Source organism: Podarcis cretensis (assembly GCF_951804945.1).
Source record: "Podarcis cretensis genome assembly, chromosome: 16".
In the NCBI taxonomy this organism is placed as follows: domain Eukaryota; kingdom Metazoa; phylum Chordata; class Lepidosauria; order Squamata; family Lacertidae; genus Podarcis; species Podarcis cretensis.
Genome location: NC_137186.1, coordinates 16,696,690 through 16,719,654, shown reverse-complemented (window position 1 = coordinate 16,719,654; position 22,965 = coordinate 16,696,690). Strand labels below are relative to the sequence as shown.

Sequence of the window (22,965 nt, the reverse complement as noted above, 5' to 3'; positions counted from 1 at the left end):
TCCTAATTTCAGGGTCGTGGGTTCGAGCCCCACGTTGGGCAAGAGATTCCTGCGTGGCAGGAGCTAGACTAAGATGCCCCTCGTGACCCTTACCAACTCTAGGATAGGAGCCTCGCTGCCCCGTGGCCCGGCATCCTGTCTTCACGGTGAGCCCCGCGTGGCGTCTCCGCGTTGGGCTGTGAAAGAGCCCACACCTGCAAGCCCGGCGATGCGCTGCTGCCAGCCCGTGCCGGCAACATAGAGTAACCGCAGGGGCGCGTCTGGGGCATTGGCGCCCGGGAGGAGGGTGGCGCTGGTCCCTGCGGGCGCTCCCGCTCCGGCGGCGCCCTCGCCCTCCTCCTCCTCCTCCTCCCGCTCCCAGCTGGGCCAGGTGTCGGGTTGCGCCCATCCCACCAGCATCGGGGCGGGGCGCTCCTCTGGCTGCTCCAGCGTCGGCGGCGGCGGCGGCATTGCTGGCCGGGCTCCCGCGGCGTCCTCGCCTGTCCCGCTCCAGCTCCGCGGCGGCGATCATGTGCAGCCCGGTGGAGCGGCGCCTGGCCGGGCTGCGGGAGGCGCTGCTGGGCGAAGGGGCGGCGGCCGAGCCGGGGCTGGAGGCGCTGCTGGACCTGCTGCTCTGTGTCCACCAGGAGTGCAGCGGCGCCCCCCTGCGGCGGGAAAAGAACGTGCAGCGCTTCCTGGACTGGGGTGAGTGGGCAGCGGCAGGACTCTGGGCGCGTGCAGAGCGCCTCTCCGGCGCGGGGGGGGGGCTTGCGGGGCCGGGGCCAGTCAGTTTCTCGGAGTTAAGACTTCTCCCAGGTGGAGAGCAAGGAGCTTGTTTAGCGTGGCGGAGAGGAAGGTCTGAGGCTGAGTTCTGAAGCATGTAAAGTAGTAACATAAAATACCAGAAGAGGTGAAGGTGGGCCGCGGTTCATGAAGGCGGTCTAGTCCAACCCGCTTTTTGGCTGGCATGTGTCCAACAGGTGCCTCTGCTTGAAGATCTCCAGCCAGGGACAGCCCCACCACCATCAACCCCCGGCAAGGCGATTGGCTCCTTTGGTGAACCCCTCTTGCTGTCAAGAAGTCTCTCCTAATGTTCAACCAAAATCTGGTGCCTTGGATCTTAAAGACTATTAGATCAAGGCTTTCTGGGACAGCAGAGATTTAATACCTAGATGCATACCTAGTATGCACATGGCTACCCCTCTCTCAAAGGAATTCTGGGAACTGTAGTTTGCTGTGATTCCATGGCACCTGTATCTCTGTGAGGGGGGAGCCGCAGTTCCCAGGATTATTTGGGGGAAGGCATGTGTTTTAAGTGGGCCTTAAATGTATGTTGTGTATCTGCCACACTGTCCAGTGCTTATCTGACACTCATTCGAGTATCTGAATTGCAGAGGTATCATAACCTGCAAACCCGCACCAATTAAACACACCATATTTTGTTCAGCTTTAGTACCTGGGGCTCATTTTCTATACCCCTGACCATCTTTGCTGCCTCCCTCTGGACCTGTTCCAGTTTGTCTACATACTTGCTGTAGAATAGATACTTCTCTTTAAGCATGTGCAGAGTGCCTCCCTCCCACTGATTCAACCTGCGGGATTCAGAGAGTAACAACACCCACAGATTTCTCTGCCACGAGGGACTGAGAGCTACTGAAGGGACCACCCAAGCCCTCTTCTTTTACCCACTATAGACTAGGGGCCGTCAGCAGGGCTTCTCCCCAGATGTTTTGGATTTTTAACTCCCATCCGCTCCAGAATCTAGTATGGCCAATGGTCAGGGGTGATGGGAGTTGTAGCGTGCATCATTTGGAGAGGGTACCCAGCCTTTGCTGTTGACCGTCATGGCTGTGGGAATAAGGAAAGTGGTTGCTTGGGGTGAGTGGTGGACGAACCGGGCTGATGCTTATCGCAAGAATGGCAAAGCTTCCTTAGCTACGCAGAACTCGTCAACATGGGAAGCCAGTTTATACTGAATCAGACCATTGGCTCTAGCTAGCTCAGTGCAGTCTACATGGACTGGCAGCAGCTATCCATGACCGCTCCCAACCCTACCTGGAGATGCCAGGAATTGAATCTGGGAGATACCTTTGGGCTTGATTTTGGTGTATGTGTATCTAGAATGGAACAGGTGAAGCCTCCTTTTGGCTAGTTTCCCCGCTAGGGTTGGCCTGTCCCACCTCCACAACAACCCACAAATTATCCTCCCTGCTTGGGACCACCCACAGTCATGCCCCACGGAGGCCATAGTAGGAAATGAATGGACCGGCTGTGCCCTTGCGTCACAGAGAGGGGAACTGAGTCACGGAGCAGTGTGGCAATGTCACACGCCTCAAGTGATGCGCTGAGAATGTAGCCAAGCCAGAAAGGGACCTTCCTATCTCTTGAGATGCCAGCCTTTGGTGGCTTCTCTATCACAGTCAGCGGCTTATTCCTGCATTTCAGATGGTTCTGCTGGATGATCCTTCAGGTCCCTTCCAGCACCATGATTCTATGGCTTGGTAAAGGAGGGCAAAGACATGGCAGGGCAAATGCCAGCCATGCCACCTGTGGGCTTTGCATCCTGTCTCTTGCTTGTAAAAAGGACCTTGGTGACAGGTCCAGGGGTGGAAATTCAATCTCTCTGAAACAGCAGGACTCTGTGGTGGGTTTAGGGACATCAGGACCCTTTGCTGCTGTGACTGACAGCCTTTCTCTGGGGCATCTGAGGCAACCTCTTTCCCACCTCCAGTTTCTTTAACACATTCGCACACTCAGGATTTGCATTATTGCCCAGGTTGGGGTGTGGAACCATCAATGTAATGGGCATTCTTTGCCATGCTGATGGGGGTTGTGGTCTGAAACATCTGAGAGCACCAGGTTGGTGAAGCCTGTGTGGTTTTGCTTGGTCCCTGGGAGATCCTCTTCTCTTCCTCCACTCATTAACATCTGCGGGGTGTGTGTGTGTGTTATTCAGCAGTTTATTCCTAACTTCTGAGCATAAAAAGTATAAGCGTACCCGTTTTCCGCCACTACTGAGAAGGCCCTCTGTAACTTCACTTCTCGCAGTGAGGGAACTGCCAGAAGGCCCTCGGAGCCAGGCCAAGTTGCTCAGACACAACTCTGGGGGTGTTTCTCTGCTCTATGAAACAGCCCTCCTGGATACTTCTGAGGGTGCCCCACTTTCCTGCTTCAAAGCAGTCAGGGCAGGTTGGAACAATGGTGTTTGAAAACAAAAATAAAAATAAAAACCCGAAACATAGAATTTAACCTAACGGCAGCAAAGGAGGTCGATGCAACTGTCCGAGAAGCCACGAGTGTGGTGTTAAGTCGGCACCTAAAGGCAGGGCCAGCCCAAGACATTTTGCCGCCTGAGGAAAGGGCCGGATGGTGCCCCTCCTTCCAGAAGCCAACCAGAACACCATTTTGCTTCAACAGTGGTGACGGGACAACCACCTCCACAGTCCCTGAAGGCAGCAGGCTAATTGCTAGCTGGTGGGTGAGTGCCTTCCTTTGCTTCTCATCCCTTTGCTGCTGCCACCTCCCACAACCTCACTTTGCCTAATAGTAGGGCTGGAGCTGCCTAAAGGATGACAAACTTGGCAAGGGAGAGGGATTTCTGACGAGAGAGTCCCATAAACCATGGTGCCACCAGACAGACTGCCTTGTCCCATTTGCCACCTACTGAGAGCCTCTAAAGTTGTGGCGGGGGGGGGGGTTGGGGCCACCAATAATCTGAAGGCCCTGGGCAGGTTCATATGGGAGAAGACACCCCTTTAAGTAACTTGGTCCCTAAAGTTCTGCAGCTGAATCCACCCCTTTGAGTTGCACCCAGCAACAGCCTGGAGGCCAGCTGAGATCTCCGAATGCCAGCTGCTTCTGCTGAGACTGGCAAGCCTTGGTTAACCGCACAGCTGTCTTGTAGCACCTGTTCCCATTGAGGTAAGAGCCAGGATGCAACAAGCAGATGGGCTCCTCTTCAGAGTGGAGCATTTACCCCTCCCTCAGCATCATTTGTTAAGGACACAGGAGGCTGCCTTAGACTGAATGAGACCCAGGCCCTCACACTGGGAAGTGGAACTTCTGAGCACTATAAGCAGAGGTCAGAGAGGGCTTGCCCCACAACTGGCAATGTGAAGGCCTGGAAAAAAACCTGGGGTTTTTTTTTGGGGGGGGGTGACAGTTCCTACCCTCCCATGTTTCTTGTTTCCCCCCTGAGCCTTCGCATCTTTAAACCACACCACAAAATACTGCTTACACCAGTTTGTACTGTTCTGACTGGCAACAGCTCTCCCATAGAGAGAGGTTTTTCCTATTACAGTCATACATCGGGTTGCGAACGTGATCCGTGCAGGAGGCATGTTTGCAACCCAAAGCGCCGTGTCTGCGCATGCACGTAACGTGATTTAGTGCTTCTGCACATGCACATGATGCCATTTTGTGCTTCTGCGCATGTGTGAGCACCAAATCCCGGAAGTAACCCGTTCCGGTACTTCCGGGTTCGGCGTGGTCTGCAACCTGAAAATGTGCAACCTGCAGCGTTCGTAACCCGTGGTATGACTGTATCCATTAACACTGGGTTTTACAGTTGGAAAGAAACATACAGCATGGAGATTTAGATGGGTCCTTTGTGCCTTGGACCTAGGACGTTGGATTTTGGCTCCGGAAATGTGATATTTGCAGTGGCTGTGGACCAGAAACATTTCCTAACCCTATCAGTGTGCATATGTGTTCAACCCCCCCCCCAAAAAAATAGCATTAGGCCCATCCCCATCCCCTTTTCCCAACACCAATGCTGGCACGAAACAATCTCCTTTTGTGACGGTTACAAAACAGCTGAATTGTATTGTATCAGGAAATACAATTCTATCACGTATAAGCACTTAAGAAGAGCTTGGCGAATTCCCCCAGGGACCACCCAGATGCCCATATGGGAAACCCACAAGAAAGCTCTCAGCGCAAGAGTCCTCTCCCTTTCTCTGTTTTCCAGCAAGCATAAGGTAAAGGTAAAGGTACCCCTGCCCGTACGGGCCAGTCTTGACAGACTCTGGGGTTGTGCGCCCATCTCACTCAAGAGGCCGGGGGCCAGCGCTGTCCGGAGACACTTCCGGGTCACGTGGCCAGCGTGACAAAGCTGCATCTGGCGAGCCAGCGCAGCACACGGAAACGCCGTTTACCTTCCCGCTAGTAAGCGGTCCCTATTTATTGACTTGCACCCGGGGGTGCTTTCGAACTGCTAGGTTGGCAGGCGCTAGGACTGAGCAGCGGGAGCGCACCCCGCCGCGGGGATTCGAACCGCCGACCTTTTGATCGGCAAGCCCTAGGCGCTGAGGCTTTTACCCACAGCTGCCTTCAAACGCGGAGGCAGAGCATGGCCATTGTGTCTGGGAGCCTTTGATAGCCGGCTTCTCCTCCACAAATCTGTCCAATCCTCTCTTAAGGCCATCCAAACTGGTGACTGTCACTGCCTCCTGCAGAAGCGAGTTCCACAGTTCTCTAACGATGCACTTTTCCCGCCCGGTCTTCTAGCTGGGATCCATGCTGTCTACTAGTTCTGTGTTGCATGGGTTTTATTCACACATTTGTACACAGCCCTGGAATTTTGTGTTGAAGGGGGCAGAAGACGAGAGAGAGCTGAAAGTCCCAGGTGTAACCCCTTCCCCAGGTGTGAACCCCCCCCCCAGCAGCATCTCCAGGTAGGGCAGGGAACAACTGCCTTTCTGAAATCCTGGAGACAGAGAGAGAGCCTCTTTCAGTCTGTATAGCTGACACTGAGTTAGCTGGGCAAATAGTTTGGCTCTGCATAAGGCAGCTTCCTATAATCCCTAGATAACCTCCCCCATCCCACCCCCCGCTCCAAAATTGGTCAGTCCTGTTTTGAAGACAGTTCTTCTGTCCATGGTCACATCTGAGTCTTAGTCAGCCCCATAGGAGTCCCTCAGAGCAAGCAAGGCTGCTTATCTGGACCTTGCAATATTCAGAAATGCAGCTTGTAAATATCTGCATGACTTTGAAGTCTTCTATGAGCTGTTCGCTGGCCCGGCCCTATCGTTAGACAAAGTAAGGCATGTTTCCCTGTTCCCCAGAGGCATTCCTCTCTCAGAGGACAGTGCTGGGTGGGAGTGCCCTCGTGGCCTGTCCTGGAGTGCCTAAAATTGCTGGTTGTCCTCAGGTGTGACAGAGGACATGAACCCATTGCCAGCATGGAAGTAAAGTTTGTCTCCCAGTCCCATTGCCTTGTGTGTGTGTGTGGATTTAGGAGAGTGGGGGCACCATCTTGCCTTTCTCCAGGCAGCAAAATCCCTCAGGACCACTCTGGCAATTGCAAACCATAAGGAAAACTGAAGGTGGCAGAGCGGTCTGGCTTCAGGCGGCCCCAGTCCTTACAAGGATGTCTGTTCTACCTTCTTTCTCACTCTGAAAGGATGTGTGCAAAGGCTGTCCAGATTGTTACTTGCTGAACTCCGTAGAAGAAGGCAGTTCAAGACAAAGAGGCCCACTGGACTGTCTGATCAGGGCCAGCCCAAGTCCTTTTGCTGCCTGACAAATGGCATAGTCTCCTCAATTGCACCTGGAACGGCAGGCTGTCTGAGGTGGGCTCAGGGCAGGCCATGTGGCATGTGAGCTGTATCCTGCAACACAGGAGTAATGGCCAGGGGTGGAGAGGATGCTCAGGCGGAAGGGCTGGGCGATGCTGATGCTGCCCTCAGTTGCCTCATTCTGCCCAATGATAGTGCCGGCCCTGTATGAAGCTTCCTCCAAACAGCTTGAAGCCATTCTCCACAAATGCATATCCATACCCTCCAACATTTTCGGCACCTAAATCGGGATGCTCTATTTTTGGTTTCAAGCTCCCACGATAGCATGAAACTGAAGCCGCTTTGGGTTTTTTTGTCCTGCGAGACCAACAAATGACACAAACCTGCTGACTTGCACCAGAGTGAGTGTCTTTTGGTCTGGCGCTTTTGGACCAACAAATGGGAAATTCTGGGGTCCAAACAGAAGCCGGGATTGGATTCTGGGATTTCCCGCTTTAAATGGGACAGTTGAGGGGTATGCATCTCACCTGAGAAAGCGTGCTTCCCTCTTCTGCCTTTTTGCAACTAGCCAGTCCCAGAGAATTGTGGGAAGGTCTGTAGCCCACAGATGACAGAGCACCTGCCAGGTGTCAGAAGGCTCCGGGTTCAATCCCTGCTTGAGGCCCAGTCAGAGCAGGCAAGGGTGGGCTAAATGGGACAGTAGTTTGGCTGGCTATGAGGCAGATGTTCTAAGCCTGCTAGTAATTATATGAGCATCAGTGTGGTGTTAGCGGTGAGAGTGTTAGACTAGGAGCTGTGTCCAGGAACACTGAGCAGTTTACAGCTCTTTAGGGTCTCTGCAAGGACCAGGCAAGACTCCTCTTTGCAGATGCCATCAGAGATTGAACCCAAGACTTTCTGCGAGCCAACAGCCACAATGACCACTTCTCTCACACATCTTCATTTCAGTTCAGTTCACTTTTAATTTGTACACCGCCTTTCTATATTACTATACATGAGGCGATTGGTGCAAGGGCATAAGAAGAGAAGCTTTTTTAGGGGCTATCTTTGGCTGGGTACTCCCCCTAAAAAAAGGTCAACAAGTTCCGGCACCTCTTTTTCAAGAAAAAAAATGCCCAGCATGATAAAACCATAACTTTAAAATAAACAACTTACACAGAATAAAGCAATCTTCAATAATCCATTAGAGTATAACAGTAAACAGTAAAATTAAATATCAGCAAACAATAATTAAACAGTTTACACGTAACAAGTACAATAAAGAATGACTAAACTATAAGCAATGAAAATAACGGCAAGTCACAATGCATAAAATACCACAAAACCATGTAAATGGATTGAACTGAGAAACAAGGACACACAACTTATAAAATTATTATTTTTTAAATATCCCTAAACCCCTCCCTTCGTTGTCAAGAGAGGAAGGAACCAGCAGGTTGACGATGTAAAATCTGAAGGCTGTTTTTCCAGCGTCCCCGATTGAAGCCAGTCTGTACCCCCCTTGACATTGTCACAACTCCCAACTTTGCCAATGGTCAAGGATGCTGATGATGGGGGTACTAGTTCGGCAGGATCTGGGGGGGGGCACAGGTTCCCCACTCCTGTACTAATAACAACTGTTATATTGAGGCTGATTCTGCAAGCAGTGGGGATGTCTAGGTCAAGGTGGTCGTGGTGGGGACACTGCCTTTTTCTCGGCGCCTTGTTCCTAACCTCAGTATGTTTAGGGAATGGAGAGGTTGCAGCATTTGGGACTTTTCAGCTTAGGAAACAGGCAAGTAATGGGTGACATAACTGAAGTATACAGAACTGTGTGTGGCATGGAGAAAACGGACAGAGAGAAGTTTTTTCTCTCCCTCTCTCAGAACACTAGAGCTAGTGGCTGAACATTGTTAGACCCAGGACAGATAAAAGATCTTTTTCAGGCCGTGCATGGTTAAACAATGGAACTCACTCCCGCAAGAAACAGTGAAGGCCTCAAACCTAGATGGTTTTAAAAGAGAATTGGACAAATTCATGGAGGAGAGAGGGCTATTGATGTCGACTGGCCATGATGGCTCTGCTCTGCCTCCACAGATGGAGGCAGCCATGCTTCTGAATACCAGTACAGTCATACCTCATGTTGCGAACGCTGCGGGATACGTCCTTTCAGGTTGCGTCCTGCGGTGACCCAGAAGTACTGGAAAGGGTTGCTTCTGGGTTTCGCCGCTCACGCATGTGCAGACGCGGCAAATTGCGATCCGTGTATACGCTGCGTTCCTTTCAGGTTGTGAACGGGGCTCCGGAACAGATCCTGTTCGCAACCAGAGGTGCCACTGTAGCTGGAAACCACTGGAGGGGGAGGGGGGGCTCTTGTGCTGGGGTCTTGCTTGTAGGTTTCCCGGTTGGCCCCTGTGAGAACAGGACTAAGAGAGCCATTTCCCCGATCCAGCAGGGCTCTTCTGTTCTCATTCTGAGAGCTTTTGGTGCAGGGGGAGGCCGGTGACCTGAGAGCACTCCAAAAGGTCTGCAACAAACCATTGTGATCATCTTTAAAAGCCAGCTCTCCCTTGCCTTCCTGCATCCCCACTCCCCTCCGAAATGGGCTTTCGCTGCTGTCCGGTTGGTCGTGGAACTGCTCCTCAATGCTGCAGCTGTTCAGAGGGGGAACTGGCAGCCTCAGGATGTTGACAAGGAGGGGAGCTTCCTTGCAGGCAGGCAGGAAGAGAGGAAAACTTCACGCTTGGGCTTTTTGGGTAGTAGGAGGGGAAATGAAATGTTCTGGTGGCAAGAAATGAAGCCTTGGGAACTGTCTCTCTCAGATAGCAGTAGAAACACGTGGACCTCCAGGGAAGCTGAATGTTGGAAGATTCAGGACAGGACCAAGAAAGTGCGTTTCCACGCAGCACGTAGTTAAAACAATGGAACTCCCTCCCACTGGAGGCAGCGATGGCCACCAAGCTAGATGGCTTTAAAAGAGAATTGGACAAATTCATGCAGGAGATTGCTATCAATGGCTGCTCCACAGCTGGAGGCAGCAATGCTTTTGAAGACCATTTGCTGGAGAACCGACAGGAGGAGAGAGGGCTCTTGTGCTTGGGTCCTGCTTGTGAGTAACCCACAGGCGTCCGGTTGGCCGCTGTGAGAACAGGATACTGGACTAGATGGGCCATGGGCCTGATCCAGCAGGGGTCTTCTTAGGCTCTTCTGCCAAGCAGGAAGGCCAGAGAGGTGTTTCAGCACCGTGTTGAATTTGCCCCATTGGAATGAACTTAGCCGCTCTCATAGCAGAGGAGGTTCCTGTGGCTTCCTGCCCATAGCATGATTTAACTCAAAGGCAAGGAATAAACCCAACCACCAATACCGCCGCCACCACCACCTTGGTCTTCCCCTATCTTAATAACCGGGGCCGCAGCCCCCACCCTGCACAGGGGCCTCCCTCCTCTTTGCCTGCATGGATCCATCTCCTGCCAGGATAACCACTTGAGCGTTCCTTCTGAGCAAGATGTGATGTAACTCTCGCCACCCAACCCCTTTCCCCCTGTGGCTCCTTCTTACCACGTGAATTGCACTCCGCAACCAGACAGGACCTGTTCTTCAAGTCTGGGTGCTGGGTGGGTGTGTCCTTGATCTTGCAGCATAGATATTTTTAATCTGGGACCCAAAGTGTGCTCCCTCGGTGACGGTGGTGGCTGTTTGGCAACGGATGTGCATCCATTCCTGAGGTGGATGGAAGGAGCAGAGGGGTTGCCTGAGGACTTGGTGCAGAAACCAAGGAAGCTGCCAGACCCTTGACCCTCCCATCTAGTTCAGTGTTGCCTACATTGACTGGTGGCGGCAGCAGCTCTCGGGGGGTCTTGGCCCAACCCTCCTTGGAAACACCAAAGACTGAGCCCTGGGCCCTTTTGCTTGCAAAGCATACACTCTGCTCCTTCCCCATAAAGTTGAGCAAGCTGTTAGTCCTCATGGAGTTTGAATAAAAGGCAGATTTGAACAAAATGCAGAAAGCCACCTTCTAGCAAGTCCAAGCGCTGCTCCAGGTGCACTGGCTCTCTGGGGTTCTGCAGGGGTCTTCCCCAGCCCTTCTGCATGCAGAGCTGGTGCTCCAACTCCTTCCTGGGGTCTGCAGAGACTTCCTGAAGTGACAACCTGCCCCTTCCTAGCTCAGCCTCTTGGGGGGGGGGGGGAGCTGCTTGTGCACTGCATGGCTGGAACAAGCCAGTATCTCTGCAACCTGGGCTGTCTATCCACAGAGCTGCCTGCCTGCCCCTCCCTTGGGATCTCCTTCCTGCCCCACCAATACTCCCTGAGTGGGTGTAAAAACCAGTGGCATTTCCCCTCTCCACCTGATAGGGAGCTGCTGCTCCTGCTGCCTGGACTGGCTCATGATAGAGGGTGATGCATCATCGGGGGGGGGGGGGCAGGAGGAATACCAGAACTGTTTGTTGCTCCTGTCGTCAAGGGAACCTGGCCAGGTCTGGCAACCTGGTAGGTAGGTTTTGGATTCCAACCTGTCAGTATTCAGGAGGGCTGTTTTTCTTATTTCAGATGGGAGGCTTTTTAAGGTAGCAGCAGCAGCAGCACACCTAGCCAAGGCCCCACAGAAGCCTCTCCCCCCACCCCCGCCTCCTTGTGCATGAACGGTGCACATGCCTGAGGGTGGGTGTGCGCATGTTCACATTCTCTGTGCTGAAATAATCCACATTCTGCGCTGGGAAAGGGTGGTTCGCATGGGTCAGCTGTTGGTCTCTTTGGCACAATCTGGTCTGCTTCCACTATTTGCGGGTGCGAATGAAGAGGCATCAGCTACACACACACACACCCGAATGCTTGCAGACATGCTCATCAACCCCTTCTGGCTCTTGAAATTCCACCAAGCACTTCCCTTCCTCCTCTGTGATAAGGCCTGAACCGCTTTTCTTTTCAGTGTTTTCTTGCACACTGGCCGGCAGCAACTCTCAGGGGTTTCAGGCGAGTTTCCTTCCCAGCCCACCTTGGAGCTGCCAGGTATTGAACCTTCTATTTGAGTTTTGCCATGAGTCCAACTAGCAAGCTGCCTTATACCAGGTCCTCAAGCTCCCCATCTTCATATCTGCCTGGCTATGGCTCCCCCCCTCCTGCCCAGGGTGGTCTCAGGCAGAGAGAGGGTCTTTCCCCTCACCTGCCGCTACCTGCCCCTCTTATTAAGGGAAAGAACCTGGGACCTCTCCACATGCAAAGCAAATGCTCTGCTATTGAGCGATAGCCCTTCGTCCACTAGGCACGCTCCTCTTGACAGGGTGGGATCCTGCATTTTCTGACAAATTATCTTTTATGAAAGGGGAGCCACCTTGTGGCAAGGCTCTCCCGGGATGTCCCAGCATCTGCTGTCCCCTTTCTTGGGGGGGGGAGCAGGCAAATGGGGCAGTGACCCATGGGAAGGGGCTGCCTCTCCTCTCCTCTCCTCTCTGGCGTGTGGGGTTCAGACCTGGCTCTTGTCCCCACCCTGCTCGCCTTGCGAGGAATGCGGTCCCGCTGGTTCCTCTGGGCGTGCCTAGGCCAGCGCCTGGTTTTCCACTGAGGAACTAAGACTGGAAACTCTTTGGGAGCAGAGGAACACCAGCGGAAGAATTTGCGAAGGAGGCCCTCTCCTCTGGGCCAAAAGAGGGCAGGCAGCTGCTGCTGCCGCTGCCACCATTGCCACACCTCCTCGCCTTGCCAAGGCACCAGCTCTCTACACCCCCTGCTCTCTATCAGAGGCTGTGGATTCATAAGGAGAGGTCTGCAGGATCAGGCCAGTTGCCCATCTAAGCTCAGCGGCCAACCAGATGCCTGCGGGGAAGCCGGCAAGCAGGATTCAAGCACAAGAGCCCTCTTCTCCCCTCCTGAGGTTCAAGCATTCAGAAGCACTGCTGCCTCGACTGAGCAGAGCCATCATGGCGTTTCACCATAGCAAACCCCTCTCCTCCATGTCCAATCCTCTTTTAAAGCCCTATATCTTCCAACATTCCTCTTTGTTGGATATTCATGGGCTCTAGTGTCCTAAGAGAGGAATCAATGAGTTTCTCTATGCTTTTGAATTATGGTGCTGGAGGAAACTCTTGAGAGTCCCATGGACTGCAAGAAAATCAAACCTCTCCATTCTTAAGGAAATCAGCCCTGAGTGCTCACTGGAAGGACAGATCCTGAAGCTGAGGCTCCAATACTTTGGCCACCTCATGACAAGAGAAGACTCCCCGGAAAAGACCCTGTTGGGAAAGATTGAGGGCACAAGGAGAAGGGGACGACAGAGGACGAGATGGTTGGATAGTGATTCCCTTGAGAGGTCAGCTGACATCCACAGAGATAGAATCAAAGGGTCATCTGGACCAGGTTTTCCCCAGCTTGGGTCTCCAGCTATTTTTTTTTACTACAACTCCCATCATCCCCAGCTGGCAGGCCAAGTGGTCAGGAATGATGGGAATTGTAGTCCAAAAACAGCTGGAGACCCAAGTTGGGGAAACCCTGATCTAGTTCAACCTCCTGCGTTGTCATTTTCCAGTTGGCGGGTAGAATCATTTCAACCCAACATTGGTGCTGTGTTTCCTGAAACAAATGAAGTAGGAATTCCTCTCCAGCTACTTTCACAACTGCAACTCAGTTCTGCACAGCCCCATCTCTTCTGATAATAAATTTATGTTCTGGAAGAAGCCAGCTTTCCTCCACCAGATCATGTGACAGGGCTAATAAAGGCGATCAGCAGAAGGACCAGAATGACTGGATGCGCCAGGTGCCACTGGAGGCGAAATTCATTAGAGGGAAGAAGCTCGTTAGTGAAGTTGTGCCAAATTGCAAACAGAGAACGAGAAGGATCTCGAGGTGTTTTAAGTACATTTACTGTGATTTATCTGCAGTCTTCTCAACCGGCCACCCTGTAACGAAATTCTCCAGGCTGCTCGCGAGAAGGGGATTTAATTAAAACAGGTTGAATTGAAACAAGGGTATGATTTTTAATGCATTTTTAACATATTGTGCCAGTTCAGCTTCACCAAGGACAGAGAACTTCAGCCCCCTGAAAACGACACAAACACACAATTCCCATTCCCCAGGGAAAATGCTGACTGCCAGACCTTGTCCAAACTAAAGGAATCTTAGAATTGTAGAGTTGGAAGGGCACCCAAAGGCCATCCAGTCCAACCCTCTGCAATGCATCACAACTAAAGACATAATAATAATAATAATAATAATAATAATAATAATAATAATAATAATAATAATTTATTTATATCCCTCCCTTCCCAGCTGAAGCCGGGCTCAGAGCGGCCAACAACAACAAAAGCAACATAATTCACATAAAAGCTTAAGAGCTTAACGTCTGCCCTGCTGGATCAGACCAAAGGGCTCCCATCTAGCCTAGTATCCTGTGCACACAGAGATGCCCCCATGGGACCTCCCCACTGGAGATTCCCAGCAGCTGGTAGAATTCAGATGCATCCTGAGTTTATTGGAGCTGGGCTTCCACCTTCCTCTGTGCATGCCTCTCCAAAAAGGAGCGCTAGTGGTTAGGGCTGAGGAACCAGACATCGTTATGCTACAACCCTCATCAGCCATGCTGGCTGCTCCAACTGCATCTGGAAAGCTATAGGCCTGGATGAGAGCCAGGACTCCTGGGTCTCTCCTCCACAGGGTGCAGCCAGGGAGCCAGGCTCAGCAAATCCAGAAATTCTGCATGCAAGCAGCATCTTTGGGTAGGGTGCTTGCCCAGTGGGCATTTTCATGTCAAGGATTGGGGAGAGCTGCCTGCCTGTATTTGAGACGCTTGTGCTCCAAGCTTGCTGCTGCCCACCTGCCCACCTCTCTTCCCTGTCCCTACAGCATATGAGTGGGCCTTGGGAGTGCAGAGTTTCCAGTTATTGTAGAATTGGAAAAGTTTCAGGAAAGGGCAACCAAAATGATAACAGGCTTGGAGTGGCTCCCCTATGAGGAAAGGTTGCAGCATTTTAGTTTAGAGAAAAGATGAGTGAGAGGCGAGATGACGGAAATTTAGAAAACGATGCATTGCATGGAGAAAATGAACGAAGAAAACTTTTCCTCCCTTTCTCCTAACACTAGAACTTGCGGACGTCCAGTGAAGCCAAATGTTTGAAGATTCAGGACTGGCAAAAGGAAGTACTTCTTCTTGCAGTGCGGCTGCCCTTGAAGCTGACCCAGAGACTCCAGTGGGTGCAGAATGCCGCAGCAAGGCTCCTTACGGGGTCCTTGCCGCGGGATCACGTTCATCCAGTGCTTTACCAACTGCACTGGCTCCCGGAGGAGTACAGGGTCAGGTCAGGTTTAAGGTGCTGGGTTTGACCTTTAAAGCCCTATGCGGCCTAGGACCCACATACCTATGGGACTGCCTCTCCTGGTATGCCCCACGGAGGACCTTAAGGTCCACAAATGACAACATTTTGGAGGTCCCAGGTCGCAAAGTGGTTAGATTGGTCTCAACTAGGGCCAGGGCCTTTTCAGTACTGGCCCCGAGTTGGTGGAACACTCTGTCACAAGAGACTAGGGCCCTGTGGGACATGACATCTTTCCGCAGGGCCTGCAAGACAGAGCTGTTCCGCCTGGCCTTTGGTTTGGACTCAGTCTGACTCTTATGTTGCCCTCCCTTTATGGTCTATTGGCTACTTTTAAAATGAGGCTGCATTTTAATTTGCTTTTTAACCTGTATTTTAAATTGGGGTGTCCTCCCCTATTATGTTTTTACTGTGATTTTATTGGTGTTAGCCACCTCTGGCCAGGGAGGGTGGGGTATAAATATATTATTATTATTATTATTATTATTATTATTATTATTATTAAACTATGGAACTCACTGCCACTGGAGGCAGTGCTGGCCACCAACCTGGGTGGCTTTAAAAAAGGATGGGGCAAAATCCCTGCAGGAGGAAAAGGCTATCACTGACTTCTAGCCACAATGGCTATGCTCTGTCTCTTCTGAAGACCAGTTACTAAAAACTACAGGAGAGGAGAGGGCTCTTGTGCTTGAATCCTGCTTGAAAGTTTCCCACTGGGGCATCTAGTTGGCCCCTGTGAGAACAGGAGCCTGGACTGGACAGGCCACTGGCCTGACCCAGCAGCCTCTCCTTAGGTTTTCTTCTCACCCAACAAACCCCTGCAATTGTTGTTGCTTTTGAGAGACAGAGAGAAAGAGATCCCTTAATGAAATTGGCAGCGCCTGTCACTTTCCACCTGTTCTAAGCCTGAGGCAGATTGTACAGCTTGATTAATTTTATGTACGGGAAAAGGAGTGTGCTGGGCTTATTTTGGCCAGCAAACTTGCCTGCTTTCGGGACCGGGGTTTTTAGCTTCCCGCATCGCCAAATGACAGGTGAAAAACAGTGCCTCTGAGGTTGAGCAGAGTGCATTCCCGCCATTAAGATCACCCCAACTTTCCCCCATATCTCTGGAATAAGGGGCCAAAGGTCCAATGTTCACTTAGCCCTAGCACATCTCCTGTTTTCTACAAGTTAGGTGCTGGAGGGAAGGGGAGGTTTTTCTGTTAATCATGCACCTCAAGGCTTGGGCAATTCATCAGCTCTTAAGTAGTCTCCTGCTTAATGTCCTCCTGCCAAGAGACCTGGTCGCCTGGGGGGCGAGGTGGGCCTGTGGCTTGCTAGATGTTGCTGGACTCCCAGTTCCCATCAGCCGCAGCCCGCCAAGGCAATTGTCAAGGGAGATGGGAGTTCAACAATATCTGGAAATTCAGAGGCTCCTCACCCCTGCTGTACATAAGAGAAGAGCCTGCTGGATCAGGCCACAGGATCAGGCCACAATCCAGTCCTGCCTCCTGTTCTTACAGCGGCCAAACAGGTGCCTATGATGGGAAACCCACAAGCAGAATTTGTGTCCTGTAGGCGACAGAAGTTTCTATAGTGCCTGCTGTGCACGTCTGACGGAAGCAGTATACTGGGGAAGGTGGTTTAGTGTGTTCCAGTGTGACTTCTCCTTCACTGAATGGTTGGGTGTGCAAATTCTGTACCAAGACCAGTTGGTTGTTGTAATGCACAGGGCTTTTAGAGCCTTCCATGAATCGGCTTGTTCTGGATAATTTGTTCTTGGGAGGGGAAAGAGAGTGTCTCTAAACCTAACCCCTGGACCCCCGGTTTTGCTGTCTTCGCTCTGCAGCAATACTTGTTCTGTTTAAAGGGAGAATTGCTTCCCCACCCTGTCCCAAAGCTGAGGCTCCAGATCTGGGCCTGACCCTGCATTTCATGCTTGGAGCGCAGGAGGCTGCCGGTGCTCCAGCCCTGCTCCGACGCTCCTTCTCCCGGCTAGTCGCTCTGCCTCCTTCCTTCTCAGAGATGCCTCGGCGGTCCATACAGGAAGAGACAGGTGCCACCGCGTGCACAAGGCTGCCAAGGGTGGCATGATGGGGCATGCAGGCATAGGGCCCCACCCCGGGCACCGAAAGGGGCAGGTGAGCAAGTTGGATCACAGCGGCTTTTCACGCCACAGGCAGAGCTTAGCAGCCTCTCTCGGAGTGTTCCTAACAGGGAAAAAGTGTGACGAGCAGGGCTTCAGCTTTGGTAGGAGTGATACCTAGTGGTTAGAGCAGGCATGGCCAAACTTGGCCCTCCAGCTGTTTTGGGACTACAACTCCCATCATCCCTAGCTAAAAGAACCAGTGGTCAGGGATGATGGGAATTGTAGTCCCAAAACAGCTGGCGGGCCAAGTTTGGCCATGCCTGGGTTAGACAAGGAGGTGTGCGAATCAGCATGCTGGGATTGTGGCCTGCTTTAAAGGCCCTGAAGGGGGTGATGGACCCCGGCTGCCTCCTGTTCCTTGCGCAGCAAAAGACGGAAATCCAGCGTTTGGCTCATACCTTCCCACCAAGAGGGCGCTTGTGCTCAGATCTTGCCTGCGGGTTTCTCATTGGGACATCTGATTGGTCACTATGAGAACATGATCCTGGACTAGAAACCGGGATGGCTTCTGTAAATTTGGGAATGTCCCTGGAAAATAGGGACACTTGAAGGGACTGTTAATGGGATGGGATGAGAAATGTGTGCATCTTTCAGTGCTTAGAATCATAGAATCATAGAATCATAGAGTTGGAAGAGACCACAAGGGCCATCAAGTCCAACCCCCTGCCAAGCAGGAAACACCATCAGAGCATTCCTGACATATGGTTGTCAAGCCTCTGCTTAAAGACCTCCAAAGAAGGAGACTCTACCACACTCCTTGGCAGCAAATTCCACTGTCGAACAGCTCTTACTGTCAGGAAGTTCTTCCTAATGTTTAGGTGGAATCTTCTTTCTTGTAGTTTGGAACCATTGCTCCGTGTCCGCTTCTCTGGAGCAGCAGAAAATAACCTTTCTCCCTCCTCTATGTGACATCCTTTTATATATTTGAACATGGCTATCATATCACCCCTTAACCTCCTCTTCTCCAGGCTAAACATGCCCAGCTCCCTTAGCCGTTCCTCATAAGGCATCATTTCCAGGCCTTTGACCATTTTGGTTGCCCTCTTTTTTTTTTTTTAAATGAATTTTTATTAAGATTTTAAAGGTTACAGAAAAAATAAAAAGAAAACAATCAAAGAAAAAACAAGAAAAAACAGTACATATAAAAAAAAATCATCAAAAAACAGAAAAAAGAATAAAAAGAGAAGTGAAAAACAAGTCAAACCTTGTTTTTCATTCACTTACTGTATTTCCTTGACTTCCTCACGCCTCCCATTTTTGTATTCTAATTCAATTAAATATTCCAGCAAATCCTTCCAACTTTGTTTTTATCCTAATAATTTATCTTAACATACTATAATTCCCCTCTTTATATTCTAATTCATATAGATCTTAATATCCTCTGGACACGTTCCAGTTTGTCAGTGTCCTTCTTGAACTGTGGTGCCCAGAACTGGACACAGTACTCCAGGTGAGGTCTGACCAGAGCAGAATACAGTGGCACTATTACTTCCCTTGATCTAGATGCTATACTCCTATTGATGCAGCCCAGAATTGCATTGGCTTTTTTAGCTGCCGCGTCACACTGTTGGCTCATGTCAAGTTTGTGGTCAACCAAGACTTCTAGATCCTTTTCACATGTACTGCTCTCAAGCCAGGTGTCACCCATCTTGTATTTGTGCCTCTCATTTTTTTTGCCCAAGTGCAATACTTTACATTTCTCCCTGTTAAAATTCATCTTGTTTGTTTTGGCCCAGTTCTCTAATCTGTCAAGGTCGTTTTGAAGTGTGATCCTGTCCTCTGGGGTGTTAGCCACCCCTCCCAGTTTGGTGTCATCTGCAAATTTGATCAGGATGCCCTTGAGTCCATCATCCAAGTCGTTGATAAAGATGTTGAATAAGACCGGGCCCAAGACAGAACCCTGTGGCACCCCACTAGTCACTCTTCTCCAGGATGAAGAGGAACCATTGATGAGCACCCTTTGGGTTCGGTCAGTCAGCCAGTTACAAATCCACTGAGTGGTAGCATAGTCAAGTCCGCATTTTACCAGCTTCTTTACAAGAATATCATGGGGCACCTTGTCAAATGCCTTGCTGAAATCAAGGTAGGCTACATCCACTGCGTTCCCTTCATCTACCAGGCTTGTAATTCTGTCAAAATTGTTGGACTCAAGCTCCCATTATCCCTGACCATTGGCAGGGGATGATGGGAGTTGGAGTCCAATGATATCACAGGCTTCCTGCTGCTGCTGTGGGTTGGCCACACTATCCTGGCCAGCTCTGCCACGCAATCTCAGAAATGATCCATTCCATATTTTGTTGCTGTGGTTCAGGAACCCACTTGCCCCCGCCCCATACTTCAGGGATGGGTCACCTGCGTTCTCCCAGGTCTTTATGAACTCCCATCAGCCTCAGACAGCAGGGCCAGTGGTCAGGGATGATGAGATCTGTAGTCCAATAACATACCCCCCCCAAAAAAACCCCCCACCCCTTAGTTGCGCAACTGCAAAGACTCAGGAAATTGTTCCGTTGTTGTTTTTTGTAATTGAATTACATTGTTTTGCACCAGCTTAGCTGTATTATAATCCGCTTTGTCAAGGCTGTTTGCTTTGAGAATATAACTAAATAAATAGTGTCCACACACTGATCAAGACACCTGTCTCTTGTTTCTCAACTGTAAAATACACAAAATATTTTCTGCATGCTTAATTCTTTGATGGATGGTGTCATCCGAAAAGTCGCTTCAGAGTCAGTTGGCTTCCTTTGACTTGTGTTTAGAGATCTCCGGCATGGCTTCGTTGGAACTGCAGCTTGTGATCACAACAGCGGGGCTACATGCCAGGGTTGTTATGAACCTCCCCCTGCCATGCTCTTGTGCAGTTTTTGAACTGCTGGATACAAAAAATGAAGTTATAGACATCACGAGGGACCCTAGCGGGAGGGCAAGAACCACCTTATTACCATTGCTACTACTCTGGGCGCTGTTTCTGGCTGAAGAGCAAGATAAATAGACAAAAATAAAAATAGAAATAAAAGCTTTTGCTGGCGTCACTTTGGGTTGCACATAAACCAGACTGGTGCCTGCAGCTTAGGATAAGCTTTGCAAGAGGATGGCTGTACGAACTGGAGGTTTAGAATTAACAACTAGAGCGAGTCATCTCCTGCTTCCTGAATCCAACAGCTTTGCTGAATTTTAGCTAAGCGTGAAAGCTCTGCAGCTTTGTAAGGGGAAATCAAAATTTCAGAATTTGCAAAGCATTTCACTTCCGAATTGCTCATATATCACTGACCTGTCCCAGCTACAGTATTGCAGTGATTGTGTGGAGGAAGAGATTTGGGTCCGAGAAACCAAGGGCAGGTGCTCAGAGGCTATAGGATGAGCAGGAAATGTGTGTGGATTTTTTTTTTTTTAACAATGAAAGGCTCTGTTTAGGGTCCCATAAAATGTATACACCACTTGATTATTATTTTTTAAAATGTGGTTTACAAAAGAGAGAAAACAATGAAATTGTCAATAAGAAAAATGAACAACAAGAATATAAGACTTTCAAAAAGCTAAAATAACAATAGACTAAAACTCGAATCAGCTAAACAGCTGGGTGGGCTTCTCCAAATGAAAATGTTTTTAGAAGATGCTGAAAAGAGTACTGTACAGAGATATCAATAGGCAGGGAGTTCCGAAGTTTAGGTAAAAAGGTAAAGGGTAAAGGGACCCCTGTCGTGGCCGACTCTGGGGTTGCAGCGCTCATCTCACTTTATTGGCCGAGGGAGCCGGTGTACAGCTTTCGGGTCATGTGGCCCGCATGACTAAGCTGCTTCTGGCGAACCAGAGCAGCGCACGGAAACACCGTTTACCTTCCCGCCGGAGTGGTACCTATTGATCTACTTGCACTTTGACGTGCTTTCGAACTGCTAGGTGGGCAGGAGCAGGGACTGAGCAACGGGAGCTCACCCCGTCACAGGGATTCGAACTGCCGACCTTCTGATCGGCAAGTCCTAGGCTCTGTGGTTTAACCCACAGCGCCACCCGCGTCCCTGAAGTTTAGGTACTGCCCCACTAACAGAGTCCTTACAAATGTGAACAGGCAGGTATTATGTGGAACAGTGCCAGTGTACATGAGGGCCAGTTTTGGAGAGAGTCTTCATGTACTCATCTTTTTCTTCTTTAATTACGGCCAATGGATAGCCCAGTAAAACCAGGGGGGCCCTTCCTGTCTCTTATTCTTCTTCCAGCCTCCCCTTTCGCCACCAAGGCCAAGCAGCTGCGCTTGCGAAGGGATGACTTCGAGATCCTGAAGGTGATCGGACGAGGGGCTTTTGGCGAGGTGAGTGCCAGTGGCGGGCGCTGTCTTTGAGGGGGGCATAAAAACACCTGTCTTGCGAGGATGGGCATTTGGACCAGGGCTGCCCCCACTCCCCACTACAGAATTTTGAAGGATGAGACCGCACCCTCCCTTTCCCTGCCTGAAGCTTTTGCTGGAATAAATTTGATCCAGGAGAATTCTTTGCAAGTTTACGCAGGTGTAAGTCCCATGGGCATATTCCTTATGGGCGAATACCTGGGATGGTGGCCCTTCGTTCTTTTAAGTTCAGAAAGGGCAGGTTCTGAATTGATCTGCAAAGGAAGGCATCCTTTTTCCAAAATCCCAGGCGTTATGAGATCCTCAGCCCCACCCCACAGGGTCTGGGGGAGGCAGAGGGATATTTCTGAGCCTAGAGGTCCAATCTAATCTTACTGGCTATCGCCCAGCCACACTGGCAAAATGGGCCAGAGGTTTTTGCACCAGAAAGCACGATGGTCACTTTTAAAACCAGCGTACTCAGTCATGGACAATCGGCTGCGCTGTAGTGATGACCCAAAGTCTGCCACCAGAGTAGGCTGGGGAGAAAATGGGTGGTGGTCTAAGTGTCCCCCCCCCCTCCCTCTGTACCAGGTGGCGGTTGTGAGAATGAAACAGACGGAGGAGGTTTATGCCATGAAGATTCTGCACAAATGGGAAATGCTGAAGAGAGCAGAGGTATGCGCCCCCCGTCATGTGCCAGGCCCTGTTGGAGAAGCATCTTTCAAGGCTGATGAGTACAGAGCCTTGGGGGGGGGGGGTCCATTTAGCACAAGGGTGGGGAGCCAGAAACAAAAAATAAAATGAGTTCCCTTTGGATCTTAGCTCCTTTCTCTCTGCCTTTTCCTCCCTGCAGACGGCTTGCTTCCGGGAGGAGAGAGATGTGCTGGTCCGCGGGGACAGGCAATGGATCACCACCTTGCACTTTGCCTTCCAGGACGATCACTACCTGGTGAGCCTCATCGCACAACACAGTGCTGGGGGCTCTGAGAGAAATGGAAAGGGGGGAGATTTTTCTATCGGAAGGCATCATGCCATCTTCCTCAACTTGGTGACCTCAAGGTGTTTGGGGCTGCAAGGGTCTTGCCCCTGATTAGTGGCCCCGGCTGGCTGGGGCTTCCCAAAACATCTGGAGGGGCACCAGGTTGGCAAACACTGCTCTCAGGTCTTGGAATTATAGCAGAGGGTACCCCCAAAGGTCATCCAGCCCAGCCCCCTGCAATGCAAGAATCACAACTAAACTGAAGAGTCCCTGGCAGGTGGCCATCCAACCTTTGTTTCATCTTGGGCAGAGAGGAGATTTTCCCCAGCCCTCCGCTCTGGTAAACTGGAGATGGCAGAGATTTGAACCCAGGACCTTCCTCATTTGCAGGCAGCAGAGAGTCAGTTGTTGTGTGAGCCCTGCTGAGCCCTACCCCCCAGCCCACCGTTCTTCTGTAATTCACTCCTCCTTTCCGCAGTACCTAGTGATGGATTACTACGCAGGAGGGGACCTCCTCACCCTCCTCAGCAAGTTTGAGGACCGCCTGCCTGAGGACATGGCTTGCTTCTACCTGGCTGAGATGGTCCTGGCCATCCACTCCCTCCACCAGCTCCAATACGTCCACAGGTAAGTTTGCCTGCCTGGCTCTGGAACTGGCAGGTAAACGCCCTCCTGCCTCAGTTCCCTCACTCCCAAAATGGGGAAGAGTGGCATCTGGTCTCCCTACTAACCCCAAGTGGAAGCAGAAGATATTGGCA

General features: G+C 50.9%; 1 protein-coding gene across 3 annotated transcripts in view; it reads left to right on the top strand.

Annotated features, from left to right (window-relative positions):
* Nucleotides 1–494: 494 nt before the first annotated feature.
* The window catches only part of CDC42BPG (CDC42 binding protein kinase gamma), a 55,259-nt gene continuing 32,788 nt past the window's right edge, over nucleotides 495–22,965 (top strand). For all 3 annotated transcript variants that reach the window (XM_079956354.1, XM_079956355.1, XM_079956353.1), the window contains exons 1-5: nucleotides 495–684; nucleotides 21,119–21,210; nucleotides 21,820–21,903; nucleotides 22,082–22,177; nucleotides 22,686–22,834. In XM_079956354.1, the coding sequence (XP_079812480.1) occupies nucleotides 510–684; nucleotides 21,119–21,210; nucleotides 21,820–21,903; nucleotides 22,082–22,177; nucleotides 22,686–22,834 (596 nt within the window). In that variant the 5' untranslated portion in view covers nucleotides 495–509. The remainder of the gene's footprint in view (nucleotides 685–21,118; nucleotides 21,211–21,819; nucleotides 21,904–22,081; nucleotides 22,178–22,685; nucleotides 22,835–22,965) is intronic.